This window comes from Lepidochelys kempii, chromosome 3 (assembly GCF_965140265.1).
Source record: "Lepidochelys kempii isolate rLepKem1 chromosome 3, rLepKem1.hap2, whole genome shotgun sequence".
Taxonomy (NCBI): Eukaryota; Metazoa; Chordata; order Testudines; family Cheloniidae; genus Lepidochelys; species Lepidochelys kempii.
In genome coordinates, this window is record NC_133258.1 from 182,426,914 (window position 1) to 182,450,397 (window position 23,484).

The window sequence follows — 23,484 nt, forward strand, 5'->3', positions numbered from 1 at the left end:
CTGAAAGCCAGCCCCCTTACTTCTGTCCACACCCCTCACCCTCTGAGCTGGTGCCAGGAGCAGCGCCATGTTTCTGGGTGGGGGGCCCGGACAGGGGTAAGGGTGCTGAGGCTGGGGCCACAGCTGGGGGCAGGCACGGGGCCAGGAGCAGAGCCCTGGACACTGGCCGGCAGCTGGGATTGTGGGTGCTGGGCGGCAGCCAGAACCCAGAGCATGGGGCCGGCAGTGGAGCCCCGGGTGCGGGGCAGCACCTGGGATCCTGGGCGCGTGCAGCAGAGCCTCGTGCATAACCTGAGGGTGCAGCAGAACCGCCCGCACCCCTAGTTCCTGCACCTATGTTTGAGTTAGCCCCTGTTGAGGCAAATGAGAAGTTCATACCTCACAGTTTTTTATTTCAGATTCTCTGCCAACTTAGGAAGACATCGCTACATATGTTGCACTGGATTGATATTTCTGAGGTTTTCCTCACAACCTGAAGAGCTAGAGATCAACTTTTTAAAATGAAAACTGAGTCTCAGGAGAACAACTTGAATGGCTTATCTATCCACATACACCTTTCCCACAGGTGTTTTCCCAGTCTGTCATAAAGCATGCAATGTCATAAAGTAAAGTGAAGCATTACATTTGTCCCAAATGTCACAAACAAAGAGGAAAAAATAGATTAACTTAAATATTTAATTTTATAGAGTGTACATGATAAAAACAATAGTTTCTATGAACACTAACAAACTCACAATTTTTTTTTGCCTGGTATTTTTAAATATCCACATACAGTTCTTATAGTACAAGATGGTAAATTACAAGACCTGCATGGTGGGCACTGTTATCAAATATGCTTGAGCTCCCTCTATTAGAGTACCTAAGCCAAAATTTGAGAATTATATGGATCTTTGTTATTTCCCCTAATACTTCAAGAGGACCTCATTTCCAAGATATCAAATCTCTTAAAAGGCAAAGTTTCTTTTATTTAAATATATATATTACAAAATCCTATACTCCTTTACCATCCCTCCCCTCCTCACACAACCTAAGGCCCCTGGCATTTTGATTTAATGTTTTATTTTAATGTAATCATAGAAAAGTAAGCATTTTTTAAAGTAATTGTAGGAAAGTAAGACTTGAACGGATTTCAGTGGGTCATCAAGTCCAATCCCCTGCAATCAAGGCAGGACTAAGTAATAACTAGACTGTTCCTGACAGGTGTATGTCTAACCTGTTCTTAAAAACCTCTAGTGACAGAAATTCCACAACCTCCCTAGGCAATTTGTTCCAGTGCTTAACTACCCCTAAGAGTTAGGAAGTGTTTCCTAATGTACAATCTAAACCTCCCTGTGATGGGATCCCTGGGGTGCAGCCTGGGACTGTGGGACCGCTGTGCCCCCTTAACTCTCCAGGCTGGGCTGTGTCTTACAATGCTTTGCTGCTGACAAGCAGCATACCCCTCCAGATGCTATTATCACTCAGTACAACCACATGTGGAGCCCCACACCCAGCTAGATTTCATGAATCCTCCCAGAGCCACATATGAATCACACAGAGAAAGGCACCAGCCAAATCCCCCCAGCTCCCAGGCATATACCTCAGGAATATATCATCTTGCACTGCTCAAGACAAGAAGTGCAAATTTATTAATTGGTTCACCACTTCATCAATGGAAAGTGGATACACACCAGCCTTTGTAAACCAAACAGATTTACCAAATACTTCAGGCAAACTCACTGGTAAAGATAAACAGTTATACAAGTTTACTGACTACAAAAGATAGATTTTAAGTGATTATAAATGAATTTGCTTAATCTTCATGGCTGAGGATGCTAGGGAGATTCCCAAACCTGAGCTGTCTTTTGTAGATGACAAATCTGAGGAATTGTCACAGATTGAAGTGTCATTAGAGGAGGTTTTGGAATTAATTGAGAAACTTAACAGGAACAAGTTACGGGACCAGATGGCATTCACCCAAGAGTTCTGAAAGAACTCAAATGTGAAATTGCGGAACTCTTAACTATGGTTTGTAACCTGTCCTTTAAATCAGCTACTGTACCCAATGACTGGAAGATAGCTAATGCAATGCCAATATTTAAGAAAGGCTCTAGAGGTGATCCTGGCAATTACAGACCGGTAAGTCTAACGTCAGTACCAGGCAAATTAGTTGAAACAATAGTAAAGAATAAAATTGTCAGACACATAGAAGAACATAAATTGTTGCGCAAAAATCAACATGGTTTCTGTAAAGGGAGATCATGTCTTACTAATCTATTAGAGTTGTTTGAGGGGGCCAACAAACATGTGGACAAGGGGGATCCAGTGGACATAGTGTACTTAGATTTCCAGAAAGCCTTTGACAAGGTCCCTCACCAAAGGCTCTTACGTAAATTAAGTTGTCATGGGATAAGAGGGAAGATCCTTTCATGGACTGAGAACTGGTTAAAAGACAGGGAACAAAGGGTAGGAATAAATGGTAAATTTTCAGAATGGAGAGGGGTAACTAGTGGTGTTCCCCAAGGGTCAGTCCTAGGACCAATCCTATTCAACGTATTCATAAATGATCTGGAGAAAGGGGTAAACAGTGAGGTGGCAAAGTTTGCAGATGATACTAAACTGCTCAAGATAGTTAAGATGAAAGCAGACTGTGAAGAACTTCAAAAAGAGCTCACAAAACTAAGTGATTGGGCAACAAAATGGCAAATGAAATGTAATGTGGATAAATGTAAAGTAATGCATATTGGAAAAAATAACCCCAACTATACATATAATATGATGAGGGCTAATTTAGCTACAACTAATCAGGAGAAAGATCTTGGAGTCATCGTGGATAGTTCTCTGAAGACGTCCACACAGTGTGCAGTGGCAGTCAAAAAAGCAAATGGGAAGTTAGGAATCATTAAAAAAGAGATAGAGAATTTGACGGAGAATATCTTATTGCCCTTATATAAATCCATGGTATGCCCACATCTTGAACACTGTATACAGATGTGGTCCCCTCATCTCAAAAAAGATATACTGGCATTAAAAAAGGTTCAGAAAAAGGCAGCTAAAATGATCAAGGGTTTGGAACGGGTCCCATATGAGGAGAGATTAAAGAAGCTAGGACCTTTCAGCTTGGAAAAGAGGAGACTAAGGGGGGATATGATAGAGGTATCTAAAATCATGAGTGGTGTGGAGAAAGTGAATAAGGAAAAGTTATTTACTTGTTCCCATAATATAAGAACTAGGGGGCACCAAATGAAATTAATGGGTAGCAGGTTTAAAACAAATAAAAGGACGTTCTTCTTCACTCAGTGCACAGTCAACCTGTGGAACTCCTTGCCTGAGGAAGTCATGAAGGCTAAGACTATAACAGGGCTTAAAAGAGAACTGGATAAGTTCATGGAGGTTAAGTTCATTAATAGCTATTAGCCAGGATGGGTAAGGAATGGTGTCCCTAGCCTCTGTTTGTCAGAGGGTGGAGATGAATGGCAGGAGAGAGATCACTAGATCATTACCTGTTACGTTTACTCCCTCTGGGGCACCTGGCATTGGCCACTGTCAGTAAACAGGATCCCGGGCTGGATGGACCTTTGGTCTGACTCCCCAGTATGGCCATTATTATGTTCTTATGTTCTTAAAAGCAAAAAGTCAGAGTTAGTTACCAAAATGAAATAAAATATAAGCATGCAATCTCAATTCTCAACCCTGTTAGACTGGGCAACATCTAGATTAAGCAGTTTCTCACCTCACTGGATATTGCAGTTCATAGTACAGAGGTTTCACCCTTGAAACCTGGGCCAGTCTCCTCTGTTGGAGTCTTCAGTCTTCTGAGCATCCTTGTTGCTTGCAGCATAGGTGGGGGAAGGAAAAAAGGCCAAACATGGGGCCACTGTGTTCTGTTTTATACCCTTAGTCCATGTGCTTGGAGAACACAAGTCCAGGCATGTGTGGTGGGCATTGTTGAGTCACCACCTGGCTAGGCTGACAGTTCCACTGATGTGGCATTATGAAGGTGAGTCATTGCATTGTAGCTCCCTTGCTGGACAATGACTGTTGATGGTTTTTCGACACCCGCCCAGGCATTGGTTATCCCCCTGATTATTGTCTTTGGGGAGCTAGTATCTGGGCGCTTCCCAAACCCACAGCATATTTTAGTGACCATCATATAACACAATTCTCATGACTTCATATGTATTAATGATATACATATTTAGATGGAACAATGGATCTCAGCAGATCATAACCTTTTCCATGATACCTTACATGGCATGCTTTATATGCAATATCACAATTATATACAAATGTTGAATATGGGGGTTACAGGGCGCTCCCAAGGGTGTAGAGTGTCACACTCCCTTGCTGTAATTTAAGCCCATTGCTTCTTGTCCTATCCTTAGAGGTTAATGAGAACAATTTTTCACCCTTCTCCTTGCAACAAAGTATTATGTACTTGAAAACTGTTATCATGACCCCTCTGTCTTCTCTTCATCAGACTAAAGAAACCCAGTTTTTTCACTCTTCCCTCATAGGTCATGTTTTCTAGACCTTTAATCATTTTTGTTGCTCTTCTCTGGACTGTCTCCAATTTGTCCACATCTTTCCTGAAATATGGCATCCAGAACTGGACACAGTACTCCAGCTGAAGCCTAATCAGCACAGAATAGAGTGGAAGACTTACTTTTCATGTCTTGCTTACAATGCTCCTCCTAATACATCCCAGAATAACGTTCATTTTTTTTGCAACAGTGTTACACTGTTTACTCATATTTAACTTATGATCCTTTATAACCCCCAGATTCCTTTCTACAGTACTCCTTCCTAGGCAGTCATTTCCCATTTTGTATGTGTGCAATTGATAGTTCCTTCCTAAGTGGAGTACTTTACATTTGTCTTTATTAAATTTCATCATATTTATGTCAGACCATTTCTCCAGTCTTGTCAAGATCATTTTGAACGTTAATCCAACCCTCCAAAGCATTTGGTATCATCCCCAAAATTTATAAGTTTACTCTCTATGCCAGTGGTTCTCAACTGGGGGGTCTGTGAGCCTTTCAGGGGGGCTGCAGAGCCCTGTGGCTGAAACCCGGTGCCCTGAGCCCCGGCGCTGAAGCTGGCGCCCCCTCGCCCCTGAAGCCAGAACCGGCACGGGGCTGAAGCCAGCGCCTACCTTCCCCGAAGCCAGGAGAGGCGCGGGGCTTAAGCCAGCATACCTCCTCCCCCAAGACAGGCCCCAGCGCCCCCCACACTAAAGCCGGAAGCTCCACTGGGAGTCCCCTGTGCCTGCACACAGCCCCTAGCTATCCCTTCCCTGCACCCTGAGCTACCCCCTACCCATACACAGCCCCTAGCTATCCACTGCCTGCACCCTGAGGTACCCCCCACCTGCACACAGACCCTAGCTACCTCCTTCCTGCACCCTTAGCCACCCCCTGCTCGCATACAGCCCCTACACCCCCTGCCTGCACCCCGAGCTACTCTTCTGCCTGCACACAGCCTATAGGTACCCCCTCCCACACACAGACCAAGATACCCCCTCCCTGTACCCTGAGCTACTCCCCTGCTTGCACACAGCCCCTAGTTGCCACCTGTCTGCCCCCTTTGCTACCCTCCCAGCCTGCAAACAGCCCCTAGCTATCCCCTCCCTGCACCCTGAGGGGTTTTCAAACTTTTTGAACTAAGTGCCCACTTCGAGTTATATTTTTTGGTTGCTGTGATGGGTTTGGTCACAGAGATCACCTTGGGACTGTCACCTGATGTGCTGAAATTACCTCTGGGCCCCTTTTACCTGCCAGCTTGGGACTCCAGAACCCTGCCTTGTTGAACCAGACACACTAGCCTGCTGCAACACAGGCTCAGAGTCTGGGGCATGCCCCCAAAGCTGCAGACTTTAACCAAAAACAGCTCAGCAGGTTACCTCTCCAGCACCCAGACACCCAGTTCCCAATGGGATACAAACACCAAATAGATCCATTTTACTGTATGTAAAGCTTATACAGGTTAAATTCATAAACTGGTAAATTGTTCACCCACTATATCATTGATAGAGAGATATGCACAGCTGTTTGCTGTGCCAGGTATTAATCACTTACTCTGGGTTTATTAATAAACAAAAGTGATTTTATTAAGTATACAGTATGAAATTAGGTGATTTCAAGTAATAACAGACAGAACAAAGGAAGTCACCAAGCAAAATAAAGCAAAAACATGCAAGTCTAAGCCTAATACATGAAGAAACTGATTAAGGCAATATCTTACCCTCAGAGATGTTCCAATAAGCTTCTTTCACAGAATAGACTCCTTCCTAGTCTGGGTCCAATACTTTCCCCTGGTACAGTCTTTGTTAGATCCAGCAAACATCTCAGGTGGTAAGGGTTTTTCTCATGACTGGCAGCCTCTTTTGTCCTGCTCTACCCCCTTTTATAGCTTTGGCACAAGGCAGGAATCTTTTGTCTATGCTTATCCCCACCCTGGCCTCATCAATGGAAAAGTACAAGGATTAAGATGGATTCCAGTATCATGTGACATGGTTACATGTCCTGTGAGACCCCAGCAACCATTCTTCCTGGGCTGGCACACGTGTACACAGGAAGGTTTGCAAGTAAACAGAGCCATTTATAGTTCATTGATTCTGAAGCACCCTTAATGGCTTCCACTTAATATGTTTACATCAGTAATACAAGTTTATATATTATTCTCCTAACTCCAGACATAGAAATAATACATGCAAACTAATAGGATGAACACACTCAGTAGATTATAAGCTTTGTAATGATATCTTACAAGACACTTTTTGAACAAAACATATTCCAGTTACATCATATTCACATTCATAAGCATATTTTCATAAAGCATATGGAGTGCAACATCACAGTTGTGTCCCCCCACAGGCCAGACAGGCTGGGTGTCCTCTTGAGTGAGTCAGGGTGGAGTTGGTGCTCCCTATCTGGACCCCGCTGTGCGGAGCTGGCTTGAGCCCCACCAGCTCTTCCCCCGCCCCCATAGAAGTAAAATTATGCCTATGCCCAAGGGTCCCCCACCCGTCCCAGAGTCCTGATTCCTCCCCTTCACCTCCCCCGGCTGGGCTCTGGAGTTTTTAATAGCATGTTGAGGGGTGTCTCAGAAAGAAAAAAATGAGAATCCCTGCTCTATGCCATTATCTAAATAATTTATGAAGATATTGAAAAGAACCGGACCCCGGACTGATCCCTGCAGGCCACCACTCGATATGCCCTTCAAGCTTGACTGTGAACCATTGATAATTACTCTCTGAGAACAGTTTTCCAACCTTTTAGTAGCTGCATCTAGATTGTATTTCCCTTGTTTGTTTTAGAGAAGGTCATGCAAGAGAGTATCAAAAGCCTTACTAAAGTCAAGATATACCACATCTACCACTTTCCCCCATCCACAGGCTTGTTTTGATAGATGAAAGGTCTTCATAAAGAGACTGGTGAGATTTAAGCTTGGTCCACTGAGCATAATGTAATCCTATAGGTTTGGGATATACAGGACTAATTTATGGAAACATCTAGGCACAGAGGGATGATAGCTAAAGAGTACATATCAATTTTAACAGAAATACTGTATTAGTTTCATTGTAAACCATTATGAGCTTCAAAGTGGTTAAACCATGCTCTTTAATGACCAGAACTATGTAAAACAAATAGTTGAAAACATAATATGTTCATTTATCACATCAGTTCTTGTTCCTCTGAATCTGGCATTAAGCTGTCACTCACAAACAGCAGCAAAAGCACTTTCCAAAGAAGAATGGTCACAATTATCATAATGACAAACCATGTCACATTTTTGTGCCAGACTACAATTGGAAATCCATTATGTGGTAGCACATAAGGACAGGAGGAATTGTTGGTCTGGAGGAAAAAGCTAATTGGTCCAACCTGCCAGGCCCCCCTTAGTTTTGATTGTGAAGGTCTAGTCAGCTAAGAGATCATTGAATCTGTTTTCACTGTTGACCATTGTTTGTTTTATGTGCAATTTTGGTATCATATGCAAATCATAAGCAAATTCTGAGGTCTCACAATCAATGTTTGGCATAATAACTGGGAAGTCTTTCCAGGTAGAGTATCATTTATAGCTTCTTGCTGTTTCTGGTTATTGAGCTTGTTTTTGATCCAACCAGATCTTTTCTGTATTATACCCTGGCTCCTTAACCAATAGTTTTCTATGTGAAATGTATTCACAATGAGGATAAAGAGTATATTTGGTTTGTAAGTTTAGAGGCTCAATTTCTTTAGTTATTACTCTGCAAATCAAATGAATTGTGTAAGGCTGAGTGTATCTGTGCTTATTTAAGGCATGCAATATAATGCTATCAGGAGCCATTAAAAACTTCAGATGGTCATCCTGATAGCTAATGGAGGTGACCAGTTAAGTGACATAGCTAAATTATTGCAGCTGGTAATCTCAGAGAATAACTTGTTGGAAAATGTAATGTAATATGCATTTGCAGAAAAGTAAATATGAGCTGATTGCTGCGTTGTTCATTTGATTGAGATAGGTTAGTATAACCTACTTAATGTCTGAGTGTGCTTATGTTTAAAGAGTCAAATTCATTTCACCCACATAAAGCTAAAGTGATTGGGATTTATGCAGGTGAAATGTTAGAAGGTGTACTGCACTGAAACTCACTGACCTGGTGACGGCAGTCAAAAGGCTGGAACTGCAGTCACATCCTCTCCACACAACTTCCTCAAGTCGTTAGAGTTATTGGATTTGCATAATCACAGATCCAGTGGCCCATACATAGTCTGCTCATCAGTGTTGCTTTCTGTCACTGAGACCCACTTGACAGCTGCTTCACTGGTAGATCCTTCTGTTTTCTGTCATGAGCTCGTAAGTGGGGTGGTGGGTCAAAGATTTGAGATCCCTCCCAATTATTTTTGTTAGAAGCAGACAGGTTGGTGTTTTCACATTTTCAGGTGGTTACAAGATCAAGAAATACTTTGCAGGCTTCTCTCTCCTTCTATTCAGACTTCCCAGGCTGAGAGTCCTTTTGCAATTAAAGGTTCAGAAATGGTGTTGTTCATGCTACAAGCCTATTTAATCTATTAACCTTATTATTCATAATAATTATTGATAGGAAGGCATAGCACTATATCAGATAGAATACTGTGTCGTTAGATTGTTCATCATACTTGCTAGGGAACAATTGCAACCTTCACTGTACAATGTACATGATACAGCTAGCTTCTTTCAAAGGAAGATTCATCTCAGCAAACTGTCTAAGATAGACATTGACACTGGCATGTATATGTTACTAGTAATGTTACTCGCACTTGAACCAACATTTAACCCTCTTACTGTATTTGTACCACTGCTCTCAGTGAAGACAACAGGCTTGCATTTATTTAGCAGCACTTTCATTTTTCAATGTATGTTTTATACTCTTTTTCCGAGAAGGGTACTACTTGTGAGAGCCTTCAAAATTATTTACTCTGGAGACATCATAAAATATGGGAAGCACTTCCATAGCAAGGTAAATGATACAAATGACATTTAAAAGATGGGTAATTGGATGCCCATGGGTAAAAGATATCCATAGTAATTACAAGACAGCTAAAACTCTGTGTTTCCAAAACAAAAATAATTAAGGCCTCAACTTAGAAACAATGATACTTTAAACAAAAAGAATCTCAGTAGAAAGCTAGGTAGAATAAAGTAAGGTCAGCATTTTCAACCTTTGGTGTCCAAATCCTTATTTAGGCATCAAAATAGGAGGGCTGATTTTCCAAGGCACTTAAGGATTCAGCAGCACCCATTAATTTCAGTCAGAGCTACTGGGTTCTCACCACCTTTCGAAAATCAGGCCTCTTATTTTAGTGCCTAAATAAGGAACCACCAGCCTAATTTTAGGCACCCATTTTTGAAAATATTTGTTTGTTGTCTGCACAGCACAGTGAACATTTATGGCACTACATACATAAATAAATAATGAGGATGAACCTGAAACGGTAATTATTTTTTTTTCTACAGACCCTTGGGTTCAGATTCTCTAATATATAAATACTTCTGTCTGGGCAGAACCACTATTGTGTAACAAGAAGAGCAGGGCAATTTTCATTTTGAATTTTACTTCAATATTATTTAAAAAAAGGTTAAAACTGAAAACTAAAAGTGATTCTGACTTTTTTAGTTTGGATAGAAAACTGAAAAATCAGTTATTTGCCTAGCTCTCGTAACAAGTTCTGTGCAGAATCTGATTCATGAACAGTTCTTTAGAAACTTACAAGCTTCACTAGTTTTTCTAGTGGAGCTTTAAAATTCCTTTAACTAGAATTATTTAGCTTACACAATTTCCAAATTTTGCCAGGTGGGTCTTTGGAGCTTCCAAGCTCCATGAGCCAGGACCATCAACTCATTTTATCTTGGCCACCAACAGATGGTAACAACATTTGGTTGCTGTTAACATGGGTAGGATTTGAACTGGTATCCTAGTCTTAAATCCTGTTACAAATCCTTTCAGATAGCCAGTGCCTTAACTGCATTCTATTTGCATATGAGCTTCTGGCACAACTAATAAGTCGTGAAAAAAAAATCACTGGGCCCAGTATTCCTCTAGTCCCACAAATGCAACTGTAATTTATATTAATGGAGTTTACTGTGGCAGGAGGTAAAAATACACTAGAAAGCTCTAAAAGTTTTTAATTCAAGAAGAATTTTGGGCTGTAACAGTCCTATTTATCTTTAAAAGTGTATTTGAGTTTACTGATTTAATCCTTGAGTCTGATAGATGCTTTTATATAGTATCCTTCCTAAATATTTTTCTTCTCATATCTTCATAATGTGCTTGCCCCAAAGCACAATCAATACATTTATCCTTAACAAATTATTTGTTGACAAGGTTGTAGGAGGAATAAAATGCACTCTTATTTATAGATATTTGACTTTTAATTTCCACCTGACTGCTTGGCAAGCTCTCAGAGAAAGGTGTGTTTTATCCTTGTTACCTTTAATAGAAATCATAGAATATCAGGGTTGAAAGGGACCTCAGGAGGTCATCTAGTCCAAACCCCTGCTCAAAGCAGGACTGATCCCCAATTAAATCATCCCAGCCAGGACTTTGTCAAGCCTCCCTAGGTAACGTATTCCAGTGTTTCACCACCCTCCTAGTGAAAAAGTTTTTCCTAATATCCAACCTAAGTCTCCCCCACTGCAACTTGAGACCATTACTCCTTGTTCTGTCATCCGCTACCACTCAGAATAGTCTAGATCCATCCTCTTTGGAACCCCCTTTCAGGTAGTTGAAAGCAGCTATCAAATCCCCCTTCATTCTTCTCTTCTGCAGACTAAACAATCCCAGTTCCCTCAGCGTCTCCTCATAGGTCATGTGTTCCAGTCCCCTAATCATTTTTGTTGCCCTCCGCTGGACTCTTTCCAATTTTTCCACATCCTTCTTGTAGTGTGGGGCCTGAAACTGGACACAGTACTCCAGATGAGGCCTCACCAATGTCGAATAGAGGGGAATGATCATGTCCCTCTATCTGCTGGCAATGCCCCTACTTATACATCCCAAAATGCCATTGGCTTTCTTGGCAACAAGGGCACACTGTTGACTCATATCTAGCTTCTCGTCCACTGTAACCCCTAGATCCTTTTCTGCAGAACTGCTGCCTAGCCATTTGGTCCCTAGTCTGTAGCGGTGCATTGGATTCTTCCGTCCTAAGTGCAGAACTCTTCACTTGTCCTTGTTGAACCTCATCACATTTCTTTTGGCCCAATCCTCCAATTTGTCTAGCTCCCTCTGTATCCTTTCCCTACCCTCCAGCGTATCTACCACTCCTCCCAGTTTAGTGTTGTCTGCAAACTTGCTGAGGGTGCAATCCACACCATCCTCCAGATCATTTATGAAGATATTGAACAAAACCGGCCCCAGGACCAAGCCTTGGGGCACTCCACTTGATACCAGCTGCCAACTAGACATGGAGCCATTGAACACTACCCGTTGAGCCCGACAATCTAGCCAACTTTCTACCCACCTTATAGTGCATTCATCCAGCCCATACTTCTTTAACTTGCTGACAAGAATACTCTGGGAGACCGTGTCAAAAGCTTTGCTAATGTCAACGAACAACACGTCCACTGCTTTCCCTTCATCCACAGAGCCAGTTATCTCATCATAGAAGGCAATTAGATTAGTCAGGCATGACTTGCCCTTGGTGAATCCATGCTGACTGATCCTGATCGTCTGGGACTTCCCCGGATCGCCATGAGTTTTCAAAGATAATGGCCAATGGCTCTGCAATCACATCCGCCAACTCCTTTAGCACTCTTGGATGCACGCATCCAGCCCCATGGACTTGTGCACGTCCGGCTTTTCTAAATAGTCCCAAATCACTTCTTTCTTCACAGAGGGCTGGTCACCTCCTCCCCAGGCTGTGCTGCCCAGTACAGTAGTCTGGCAGCTGACCTTGTTCGTGAAAACAGAGGCAAAAAAAGCATTGAGTACATTAGCTTTTTCCACATCCTCTGTCACTAGGTTGCCTTCCTCATTCAGTAAGGCACCCACACTTTCCTTGACCACCTTCTTGTTGGCAACATACCTGAAGAAACCCTTCTTGTTACTCTTAACATCTTTTGCTAGCTGCAACTCCAGATGTGATTTGGCCTTCCTGATTTCACTCCTGCATGCCCAAGCAATATTTTTATACTCCTCCCTGGTCATTTGTCCAATCTTCCACTTCTTGTAAGCTTCTTTTTTGTGTTTAAGATCATCAAGGATTTGACTGTTAAGCCAAGCTGGTCGTCTGCCATATTTATTATTCTTTCTACTATTTAATATAATGGACTAGAATTTTTCATGTTGACTGCAGTGTGGCATTTAAAGCAGTCTCTGATTTTAGAAATACACTTAACATAGGAATTCTTAATATATGAATTCCATATAGGTGCAAAATAATATGGTATTACTTTGTTATATGCATTGTTGTTGTAGCTGTGATGGTCCCAGGATATTGGAGAGACAAGGTGGGTGAAGTAATATCTTTTATTGGACCCACTTCTGTTGGTGAGCGAGACAAGCTTTCAGACTCACACAGAGCTCTTCTTCAGGTCTAGGAGAGGCACTCAGAGTGTCACAGCTAAATACACGGTGGAACAGGTTGCTTAGCATAAGTAGCTAACATATATTTCAAGCAAAAACGAGGAGTCCTTGTGGCACCTTATAGACTAACAAATTTATTTGGTCATAAGCTTTCGTGGGCTAAAACCCACTTCATCAGATGCATCTGATGAAGTGGGTTTTAGCCCACAAAAGCTTATGACCAAATAAATTTGTTAGTCTCCAGATGCATCTGATGAAGTAGATTTTAGCCCATGAAAGCTTATACCCAAATAAATTTGTTAGTCTCTAAGGTGCCACAAGGACTCCTCATTGTTTTTGCTGATACAGACTAACATGGCTACCACTCTGAAACATATTTCAATAGATCTTTCAAGGTGAAGTGGCCGTTAACACCCCTCCAGTCATAGGGAGAAAAGGAGAAGGGAAAAATATAAACTGAGGGCAAGGGGGTTCGTGGGTTACAGATTGTAATAATCCCCTCTTCTGGCCTACAAACAACCCCTCCCCACAAACCTCTCCAAGCTTATCATCAGAAGCAAGCTTCTCACAGAGTAGGACACACCAAAGTGCCACCAGGTCCTGCCAGAACAACAGGCAAAACCTGTAGACATATCTCCACTGCTATGATGATGACGACCTCTCACAACACACCTTTCAAGATCCATGGGTCCTCTCACAACATATGGTGTCCCTCATCCAGTTCACTATATGCCCCAATAACAACCATGTGGGTAAAATGAGACAATCACTATGCTCTCAGATGAACTCACACAGAAAAATGATAAAAGACAAAAACATCATATCACCTGTAGGTGAACACTTTTCACAAAGAATCACTCCCTATCTGACCTCTCAGTTCTTGTCCTCAAAGGAAATTGCACATCTTCAAAAGACGAGCCTACAAACTTAAAATCGGAACTTTGCTAGACACTAAAAGTCATGGACTGAATAGAGACACTGGAGTTATGGCTTATTATTATTTATGGCTTTCTTTTTTTTTTCTCCTTTCCCCCCTGTGTCAGAGGTGTTAACTGGCCACACCACCTTGAATGGTCCCTGGAAATGTGTTAACTTCTTATGCTAAACAATCTGTTCCACCTTGTATTTAGTGGTGACACTGAGTTCATTTCCCAGAGCTGAAGAAGAGCTAGGTGTAAGCTTGAAAGCTTCTATCTCTCACCAACAGAAGTTGGCCCAAGAAAAGATACTACCTCACCCAAATTACTTGGCTTTTATCTCGTACAAAAAATCATCTACATTAGGGAGAAAGTTGAGTAATAGGTGGTCATTGAAAATATTTAAACCAAGAGATGTTGAAGGAGGCCATTAATGTCTTTTAACAATCTATGTCAGACGCATTCACAAAAGGGCTATATACTTTTACAAAAGAAATCCCAGCCTTTGAGTGAGTGAAAATAGTTTCTCATAGATACAATACAACAAAATAGATATATTTAGAAGAATTTGATGCCTAAATGAGAAAGAAACACTAATACCATAATTTATGTTGGGATATAGCTAAATTAATATATAACATGAGTTTTCTTAATGAGTCTGATGCAGAGTGAGACATCATTTTAAAGGCTGTAGTCTGATATGCTTACTCTGAATAGTATTTTATTCTACCAGTAGTCCCACTGAAATCAGTAGGACCATTAATGGAGTAAGATTCTACTCAACTTGAGTAAGTGTATCTGAATATGACAATTAAATTGGAAAGTCTTATGAAGTAGCTATAACTTTTGTTTTAACCATTTGTGATGGCATGAATTAAGCTAACTTGTAACATACATGTTAGTCCATATAGTATCTACTAATTGCAATATCTGTTCTGCATGGAGGGAGGATTTAGCCACTACTATTACTGCCACTCATGTTTGGACTGGAAAATTTTATAACAAAACATAGTTAATAGGGAAGCCTCTTTATCATGACTGTTAAGAACATCATTTTAACTGCAATGTGGAGCTCACCCACACCCACATGAGCTCTAGAAGGAAGCCTGCTTCAGGAAGGCAGAATTTCTCTTCAAGGTCTCTGGTCTACAGGTGCAGCTTGTCCATTATTACAGTGCAGTATACTACCCCCTCACCCTAGTCCTGCTTTGTTGATCATTCTAGGGAAGTGTAGGGCCATGGTTCCCTTTGGGATGCTATATAACTCCCTGGAGGTACATCTATTTTGTCACTCTCTGATACTGCGTTGGTGGTACTGGGGAGGAGATCTCTGTGTTTGTTTCAGTGAGACAATTGCAATTCTCCCCTTGCAAATTGACCCAGCATCTTGAGGAGTGCAGCCCATGTCCCTGGTCAATCCCCTGATCAGAGCTGGCAGAGGGAATATGTCAGGATGTCATCAAAAAGGAAGAGTTTAATTAAATTCAGATTCTTCTCCTTCCAGTTCTTACTTTGAAATGCTTCTTACGGCAGTCTTTCAGAGTAACAGCCGTGTTAGTCTGTATTCGCAAAAAGAAAAGGAGTACTTGTGGCACCTTAGAGAGTCTCTAAGGTGCCACAAGTACTCCTTTTCTTCTTACAGCAGTGTTTCCCACTTTCTTCTCATCAATATGCCTATTCCCTTCCTGCCTGTGCCCCACACTTTTATCTATTTTGTCGTGGGTTTACTTATCTTGTCTACATTGGGATCTAGCCTGTACAGTGCTGGAACATGTCAAGGGCCCTGAACTCCCATGGGCCAAATCTTGAGGTCCATATTCAATTTTTATTCAGTCCTCACTCAGGCAAATTCACACTGATTTCTCTGACTTCAGGAGTGGGGATGTAGTTTGCCTGAATAAGGACCATATAATTTAGCCCACTGATTCCAGTAGTAGTTATGGGTGCTCAGCACTTCGTAGGAGCACTTGTGTTTCAATATTTTAGACCTTTTATGATACACTCTAACGTAACTAGAATTCCATAGCTCAATAAAACTACCACTTGGTCTAATTTAATATCCCACACATTGCCATTTTAGTGGAGAAAGTAAACATTAAAATACTGACATTACATGGGAAAAACAGTATTATATGGAAAGATAATATGCATAAAATCTTAACACAAAATTGAGATGAACACGAGGAAAGTAAAAAGCATGCAGATATGTTGTTTGATTTGAATGAAACATTTGAATATATCATATTCAATGTAAGAGTCATACTATTGAAAAGCTCTGCAGTTATACACAGTAATAGACACAGTACATGGATACTAAACAAAATATGTATCTGTTTAATACCATATGGGTAAGCAGACAGCCTTGAGTTGCTGCCAGGCTATACTGAAATGAGCACAGCTTTTCAGAAAGATTAATTTTGCAAACGAGTAGGACTTGAGAGACCCAACCCATGAAAAACCATTACTGTTTCTGACCACTGGTGCTTTATTACCATCAGAGCCACACTTTCAAGGTTACAAATCTCAAAGAGCTCCATGGACATGTTTTCTAAACTCTCTTTCTTGATTCACGAGACAATAAAGAATGGTATAGTATATTGTGCAGCTAAGAGCTGCAAATTGCTTGTTATAGACTTGCATGTAGCTTCCGAGTACCATGGTGAGAGTATCACTGCTTTTGACAATGTAATTCCATGGCTTTGAGTGCAGTTGAGCTGATGAGTCCCAAACAAAACAATGCCATAAACTGAAAAAGAACAAGGAACATAATGATTTTTCAGTGGCACTGTGTTGAAAGAATAGCAAAGAAAAGGTAAGGTTTGTCAGACAGCATAGAAGTCTTTGTGGGGAAAGTGAACTAGCTTTTTTCTGTTGTTTTTGAATGGATTGGAGAGCTTGTCTATGTAATGCCAACAGACCCTGATTATTGGCAGGTGGGATTGAACCTGGGACCTCTGGAGCTAAATGCATGAGCAAAAAGGCACATGGCTCTTAGTTAAGACTGTAGCAAACTCATCAATTTCTAGCTGAGTTAGGTGCCACTAGAGGGGACAGAGCAGCAGACATACGTTACATCTATACTTACAGTGCTGCTGTAGCATTTAGTGAAGCCACTATGTATGCTGATGGGAGAGCTCCTCCTGCCAGCGTAGGTATTCCACTTCCCCAAGAGGTGGTAGCTATGTTGACGAGAGAAGCCCTCCAACTGACATAGCTCTGTCTACACCAGGAGTTAGGTTGGTATAACTAAGTCTCTCAGGGCTGTGGTAGTTATACTGACATAAGTTGGTAGTGTAGACCAAGCCTATATCTGATAGCAAGCAAGCTGGTTTGGAACAATTGCTTAGATATTTTGTAGGCTTTAATAGTTTATTGCAAAGATTGGACAATAAGCTAAGGCTGAGTAATGAATTTTACATTATTATATTTGCCTTTCTTGAAATATAAACAGTAAAGGACCTATTCTCAGCTTAAGGGCCATTTTTGCATAATTAATATAAAAAACTCAAGGAACGTGACTTCTTGTGTAGCTTATACAAAGGCAGTTCTGTATTTGTTAACATGGATTAATTAGCCTGTTATCGTATGTTCAGTTAGTATGCCTGGCTATGAATGTGATGGGCAATGAGACAAAAGGGAGGATCTGATGGAAAATCATGTACTTATTTAATGAATAATTACAAAAAGACAGATTTATAAATTTAAAGTAGTAAATTAAATAAGTACATGATTTTGAGTAATTTAAAATGTATACCTTGATTTTTGCAGTTCTTCTAGAATTGACTTGACATCATTGCAAAGGTAGTGTGGGATGAATTGCTCACCAGTTTATTGGATGGACAGTATTTAAGGGAGGGCCTGTACTACACAGATCCAGTCTAGATAAGAACTTCAGTGTCTAGAGGTGTTCAAATTTGGGGACTTGATTTGGGGCCATTGTATGCATTATATACAGATATGACTCCACTGTAATTTAATAGGTGCATCTTCTTTTTCTTCATTTTTTCAAATCTTCAAAGGAAAATTACCCCTTCCCCCCATTTATATCTTTTGTACTGTTCTAATAGTATCCTCTATAGCACTGAAGTGTACAGAATTGTATTCCTTACTTATGCTGTTTTGTATGGGAACCTCATTCAAGGCCTGATCCAAAGGCCCGTGAAGTCAGTGGAAAGACTCCTGTTGACTTCAAAGAGCTTTGGATCCGGCCACCAATACTACAGTACTGGGGGTAAATCCCATCCTTTGGGGAATTAACATGGCATATACTATATGACAATCTGAACTGTATCACTCACTACATTGCTCAAGGTGTTAACACTAGTGCTATAGACAGATGCTTTTGGACCACCAGAAGTGGCAGTACCCGTATAATCAGTCTTTAGAGATGCAGCTATCCCTGTCTACTATTATGAAATGCTTTACAGAAGTTACTGAACACTTCAGTTAATGGAAGCTGACTTCTTGCTGTTTGTCAGACTTCTCTCCCACACATCCTATGCACATGGCCATCAGCAACCACCTTTGTGACTGCCTAAACCTTCAGTATACTGTCTACATTGCACAAGAATAATGCAGAACTATGACTTGACTTGAAGTTTAAACAGCACCTTGGGTGCTAGAGCTGTGATTCACACACACTCCTGTTTGTCCCTGCTAAAGAGGGCTGACAGGTTTCCTTGCAACAGATGCCAGTTGGCAACTTACCATCAAGAGAGAGGCCAAGAGAATTTGTTGACTCTCAGAGCTGTCAGATAGGATTGTTGAGTTAAAGTGTACTTTACACTTTTTTTTTCAAGGCCATGGCACAAAACAGGAAATAATATTATAAAATGGATTATAACAGGAACCACATAATTGCAAAACTAATTAGTAGATTGGTAATACTAGCAGAAAAGTTATGTCAGAAATGAACATGAAATATGCTTTAAAAGGAAAATTTAACTCAGTTTCTTTGAGATCTCAGGCAAAGCTGTCTATATGGAGAGGTCATGGTTCTTTGAAGCCATACAACACTTCTTATTTACATCTCCATACTATGGCCTCAATTTAAATTCCAGTGAAAGTTCAGAGAACTTTTTCTGTGGTATTTGCCTAGCAGTACAATATGAAAAGAAAAAACAAAATTACAATAAAATTCTGAACAACAAAATGTGAAAAATTGCATCTTGTCACACCACTCTGTAGGAAAGTGTTCAGTTTATATAAGACTTACAAAGTTCCCGTTCCATATTCAAAAGAAGAGGACTACTTCTGACTGTATTGTAAATCAGAGATCAAATGTACAGTTATCACATTGGATGCTGTTTTAAGGATACACTTTTGTATATTGAAAACCCTTGGGTAAATATCTGTGTTAGTTCATAGAAAATGTGCAAGTGATGGATGATGAAGTTAAATGTGTGCCCTTAAACATATTATCTGATCATAGAACCCTAAGATTTGTTTCATACAGAACCTAGATTTTATAAGTGCATATTTGGTATTGTGAATAACATGAAAAGTTTTCTACCATTGGAAGCTCTCTGCTAGAACTTTATATATTGCCGATTACTCCAAATAATGCTTGACAATGCTGAATAGATTGCATATCCATTAGAGGCATGTTGTTGCCCTTCCATTAGTTATCTCATCTGTCAAAAGCTAATAAAAGTTATACTCATAAAAGTTGTATCTGAATATATTTGCTACATTTTGCTTCACTGTGCAGGATGACCCATCATATCTTGCATTCCATTTTCATTGCATAGATGGATATATGGTGTTGCATCTTTAGTCAATCATGAAATAACTGGCGTACAGGATTTCTTCTCCACTTGGGTCCTGATTTAGGAAGAATCAGGAAATCATGTAAACATGAGCTTAACTTTAAGCACATGCTTAAATGCTTTCCTGAATCAGGATCCATGGTCCTTAGAATGGTGTGCAATTATACTGTATTCTGCATGGACTGTATTATATAAAAAAACAATAATATTTAGTTTGCTGTAAAAAAAAAATTGCTGGCAGATTTTAAGATTCCTCCAAACTTTGATATAGCTTTGCTTCATTTTTGCAGTTCAGCTGTCTGTAGAGAGTAGGGTGACCAGACATCCTGATTTTATAGGGACAGTCCCGATTTTGGGGTCTTTTTGTTATATAGGCTCCTATTACCCCCCACCCCCTGTCCCGATTTTTCACATTTGCTGTCTGGTCACCCTACTAGAGAATATTTTGATTGTTGTAGAGCACATTTTTTGCCATGCAGTTTGGCACTGGTGCAAATGACCTAAATGGTTTTATTTCTGTTTTACAGCGGGAACAACATATATCTTCAGCAAAGGTGGTGGACAAATCACATACACATGGCCTCCTAATGATCGGCCAAGCACTCGTGCTGACAGACTGGCAATAGGGTTTAGTACTGTTCAAAAAGAAGCAGTTTTGGTACGAGTAGACAGTTCTACTGGGCTCGGAGACTATTTAGAGCTGCATATCGTAAGTATTATCAACAAATTGAAAGTTATTTTTATGTATGTCTTGAATTATCATACCTTTTTATAGCCTAAGTATTGCAGTTTATTAACTATTCTTTATCTAAAATTGTTGTATAATTATAAGATCAATAATGAATTAAATTATATGGCTTATAATATACAGTTCTATATAGGACTTCAGACATACTCAGAATGCCTTTATTTAGCACTCCTTTATTGGCTTTTTCAATTAAAATTTGCACTGTAATACCCAAACAAATATAGCTATTTGCTCCAGTCTAATTACATGCAACAGCACTTAGCAATGTCAGAGGAAGGTGCCTTAGTCTAGGAGGATTTCAGGTGAAATCTGTTGGGGGAATTACAGTGATCACGACTGAGCATACTCATTGTTAATACTGAAAAAAGTCCACTGGTTCTACCATTACTGTGCAGAGATAAATTTTCAGTAGAAAACACAGTTGTCACACTGGGAAGTCTAGAAAAGTAATTTCAGTTGCCTTAAAGGAAATAGCTAGCAATCAAAATTGAAAGCATCTGGATTTTTGTGGCAACATAAATAAATGATCAGTTGAAATAAACTTAACTAGGGCAATATAAAATCTTGTTGCTCAGATTAATCTCAACTTTGTTAATATATTAGCTTGGTTTTATTTAAGAACCTTGATACTTCCAGGAACAAGAGTAGTTTCTCTTGAAAGAAATTACTTATTGATCTATAACCAATTACATTTTTACCCTCAGAAAACTTTCTGCAATGATCCTTCCCAAATCATACAGGAGTATACTGTTGAATTACAGGGACTACAGTGTTCAATTACCTGCTACATACACACCTTGCCCTCTTGTTTTGGTAAAGGTGCTTTTGCATTCTAAAATGAGGTTTCCTTCACTTACTGTTTTGATCAAATAAATGAAGAATGAAACCCTTAAATGAATGTAAAGCTTGCCATCAAGAGAGAGGCCAGGAAAATTTGTTGACTCTCAGAGCTGTGAGCAAGATTGTTGAATTAAAGTGTATTTTACAGGGGAAGCAGCCCTAACAGGGAGAACCCAGTTGCTTGGACAACTTCTGGTTTTTGTGTTAGGTTTATGTAGAAGTTGATCGCCATATTTGGGGTCGGGAAGGAATTTTCCTCCAGGGCAGATTGGAAGAGGTCCTGGAGGTTTTTCGCCTTCCTCTGTAGCATGGGGCACGGGTCACTTGCTGGAGGATTCTCTGCTCCTTGAAGTCTTTAAACGACGATTTGAGGACTTCAATAACACAGATAGAGGTGTGAGGTTTTTTGCAGGAGTGGTGGGTGAAATTCTGTGGCCTGCGTTGTGCAGGAGGTCAGACTAGATGATCGTAATGGTCCCTTCTGACCTAAATATCTATGAAGTTGTGAACCAAGCAGTACCCCCAGCATTTTGCCAGTCAGATTCTAGGACCAGAGTACTCTGTCAGGATTCCATTTCTATTCTAGCAACTTTTAGCAGGTCATTGGGAAGGAGATTGGCACTTGGGTGCCCTGGGGGCCTGGGTTCTAGGCCCGTAGTCCCTGACAGCAAGAGAGCAAAACTTGCAACAAATGAGGAGAGTTTTCTATGGGGGGAAAACCCTTGCTGAGAATTTATTCTCTAGCAGGGACATACATGCTCATGGAAATCACCTAAAACAATCAGCATTTTTTTAAGGGCCATCACTGTAATTTAATTGTATTAGAGGAATCTTAGAATGCTACTAGAATGTATTTTCCCAGTACCCATTAGGAATCAGCAAAGTATTTAAAAGAAAGTTGGAGGGTAACATTTTCAAAAGCACCTAAGGGACTTAGAAGCCTAAGTCAAATTGAAAGTCAACAAGACTTAGGTGCCTATATCACTTAAGCAGTTCTGAAAATTTTAGCCAAATTTTGTTTTTGCTCAGTAAGGTATTAGGAAATCTTCATGAAGTGGTGTGTATAAGCTCTGAGTTCTGCATATAAACTGCATTTGTAAAATAATACTTTGGACTAAAGTTTATTTTTTTCAGCCTGTTGCTGACAGCTGCAATCTTTCTGAAAGATTAAACCACCTGTAACAATGGTAGCATTAGGGCTTTATGTCATCCAAAAATTCCATCTCTCACTGATGTTGTATGAAGAAGAAGAATTTTACTGTTTACTATTAAAATAAAATATATTGGGCATGATTGGGTGGTGAGGAAGGAAAGAGTCAAGTACTCCACATGATCTTGGGCATGCACCAGCTGATACATTTTTGCATACACTTTTATTGCAGGTATGTGTGCAAATCTAGTATGTTCAGAAGTGGATCTAAAATCTATTCAATATATGTGTAATGGATTTACACTGGCATTTGCAATAAATGCCTGTGCAAAAATAAATGCACATGTATGCATAGCCTCCTTTTTTTAAAATCAGGCATATTTTTTTAACAAAAAGTAGTATTCTTATGATTTATGCCTCAGTATTAAAATGCATTGGAAGCTGGTTCTTATGTCTGATTTGAGCTCCAGTATTACAAAGCATACCTGAACCCTCTCGAATGGCTAAGCGTTACACGCATTTGTAGGATGAGTTAGGAGGGCAATTTTCATCATGATGGTGGTCAAGGAAATTCAGAACTGCTGCTTAATCCTTAATATCAAATATGTGAACTATGTTATACAGGCATGCTGGGGAATGGTACTTGACATATGACATTTCAGAATAGGAATATAAGTGCAGCTTTCTTTTAAAATCTTTCATTCTGGAAGCAGGAGAGAACACCACAAGTCTGATTAGGGAAACTTAGTATGTGTTTTCCCTACATATCATTCTGTTTACTTTAGGAAGAAATAAACCTCATAACAAAATCAAGCTCATAACCGATTCTGATTTAGAAAATTGCTACTTGATCATGTGAATCACAGCCTTGGCATTAGACTAGAAACAATTTATTTCAAGTAATCATTGTATCTCCCAAATAACCATTGTTAATACAGGAGACATTTCAAATACTATGTAATGTCTATCTCCACCAGATGCTTAGCAGTCCCAAGCCCAGTATTTTAAATTCCAAGGTGAATTATAATAAAATT

General features: G+C 40.2%; 1 protein-coding gene across 33 annotated transcripts in view; it reads left to right on the forward strand.

The window, feature by feature from the left end:
- The window catches only part of NRXN1 (neurexin 1), a 1,248,790-nt gene that overhangs the window by 882,609 nt on the left and 342,697 nt on the right, over positions 1–23,484 (forward strand). For all 33 annotated transcript variants that reach the window (XM_073339213.1, XM_073339185.1, XM_073339187.1 and 30 more), the window contains one exon: positions 20,240–20,421. In XM_073339213.1, the coding sequence (XP_073195314.1) occupies positions 20,240–20,421 (182 nt within the window). The remainder of the gene's footprint in view (positions 1–20,239; positions 20,422–23,484) is intronic.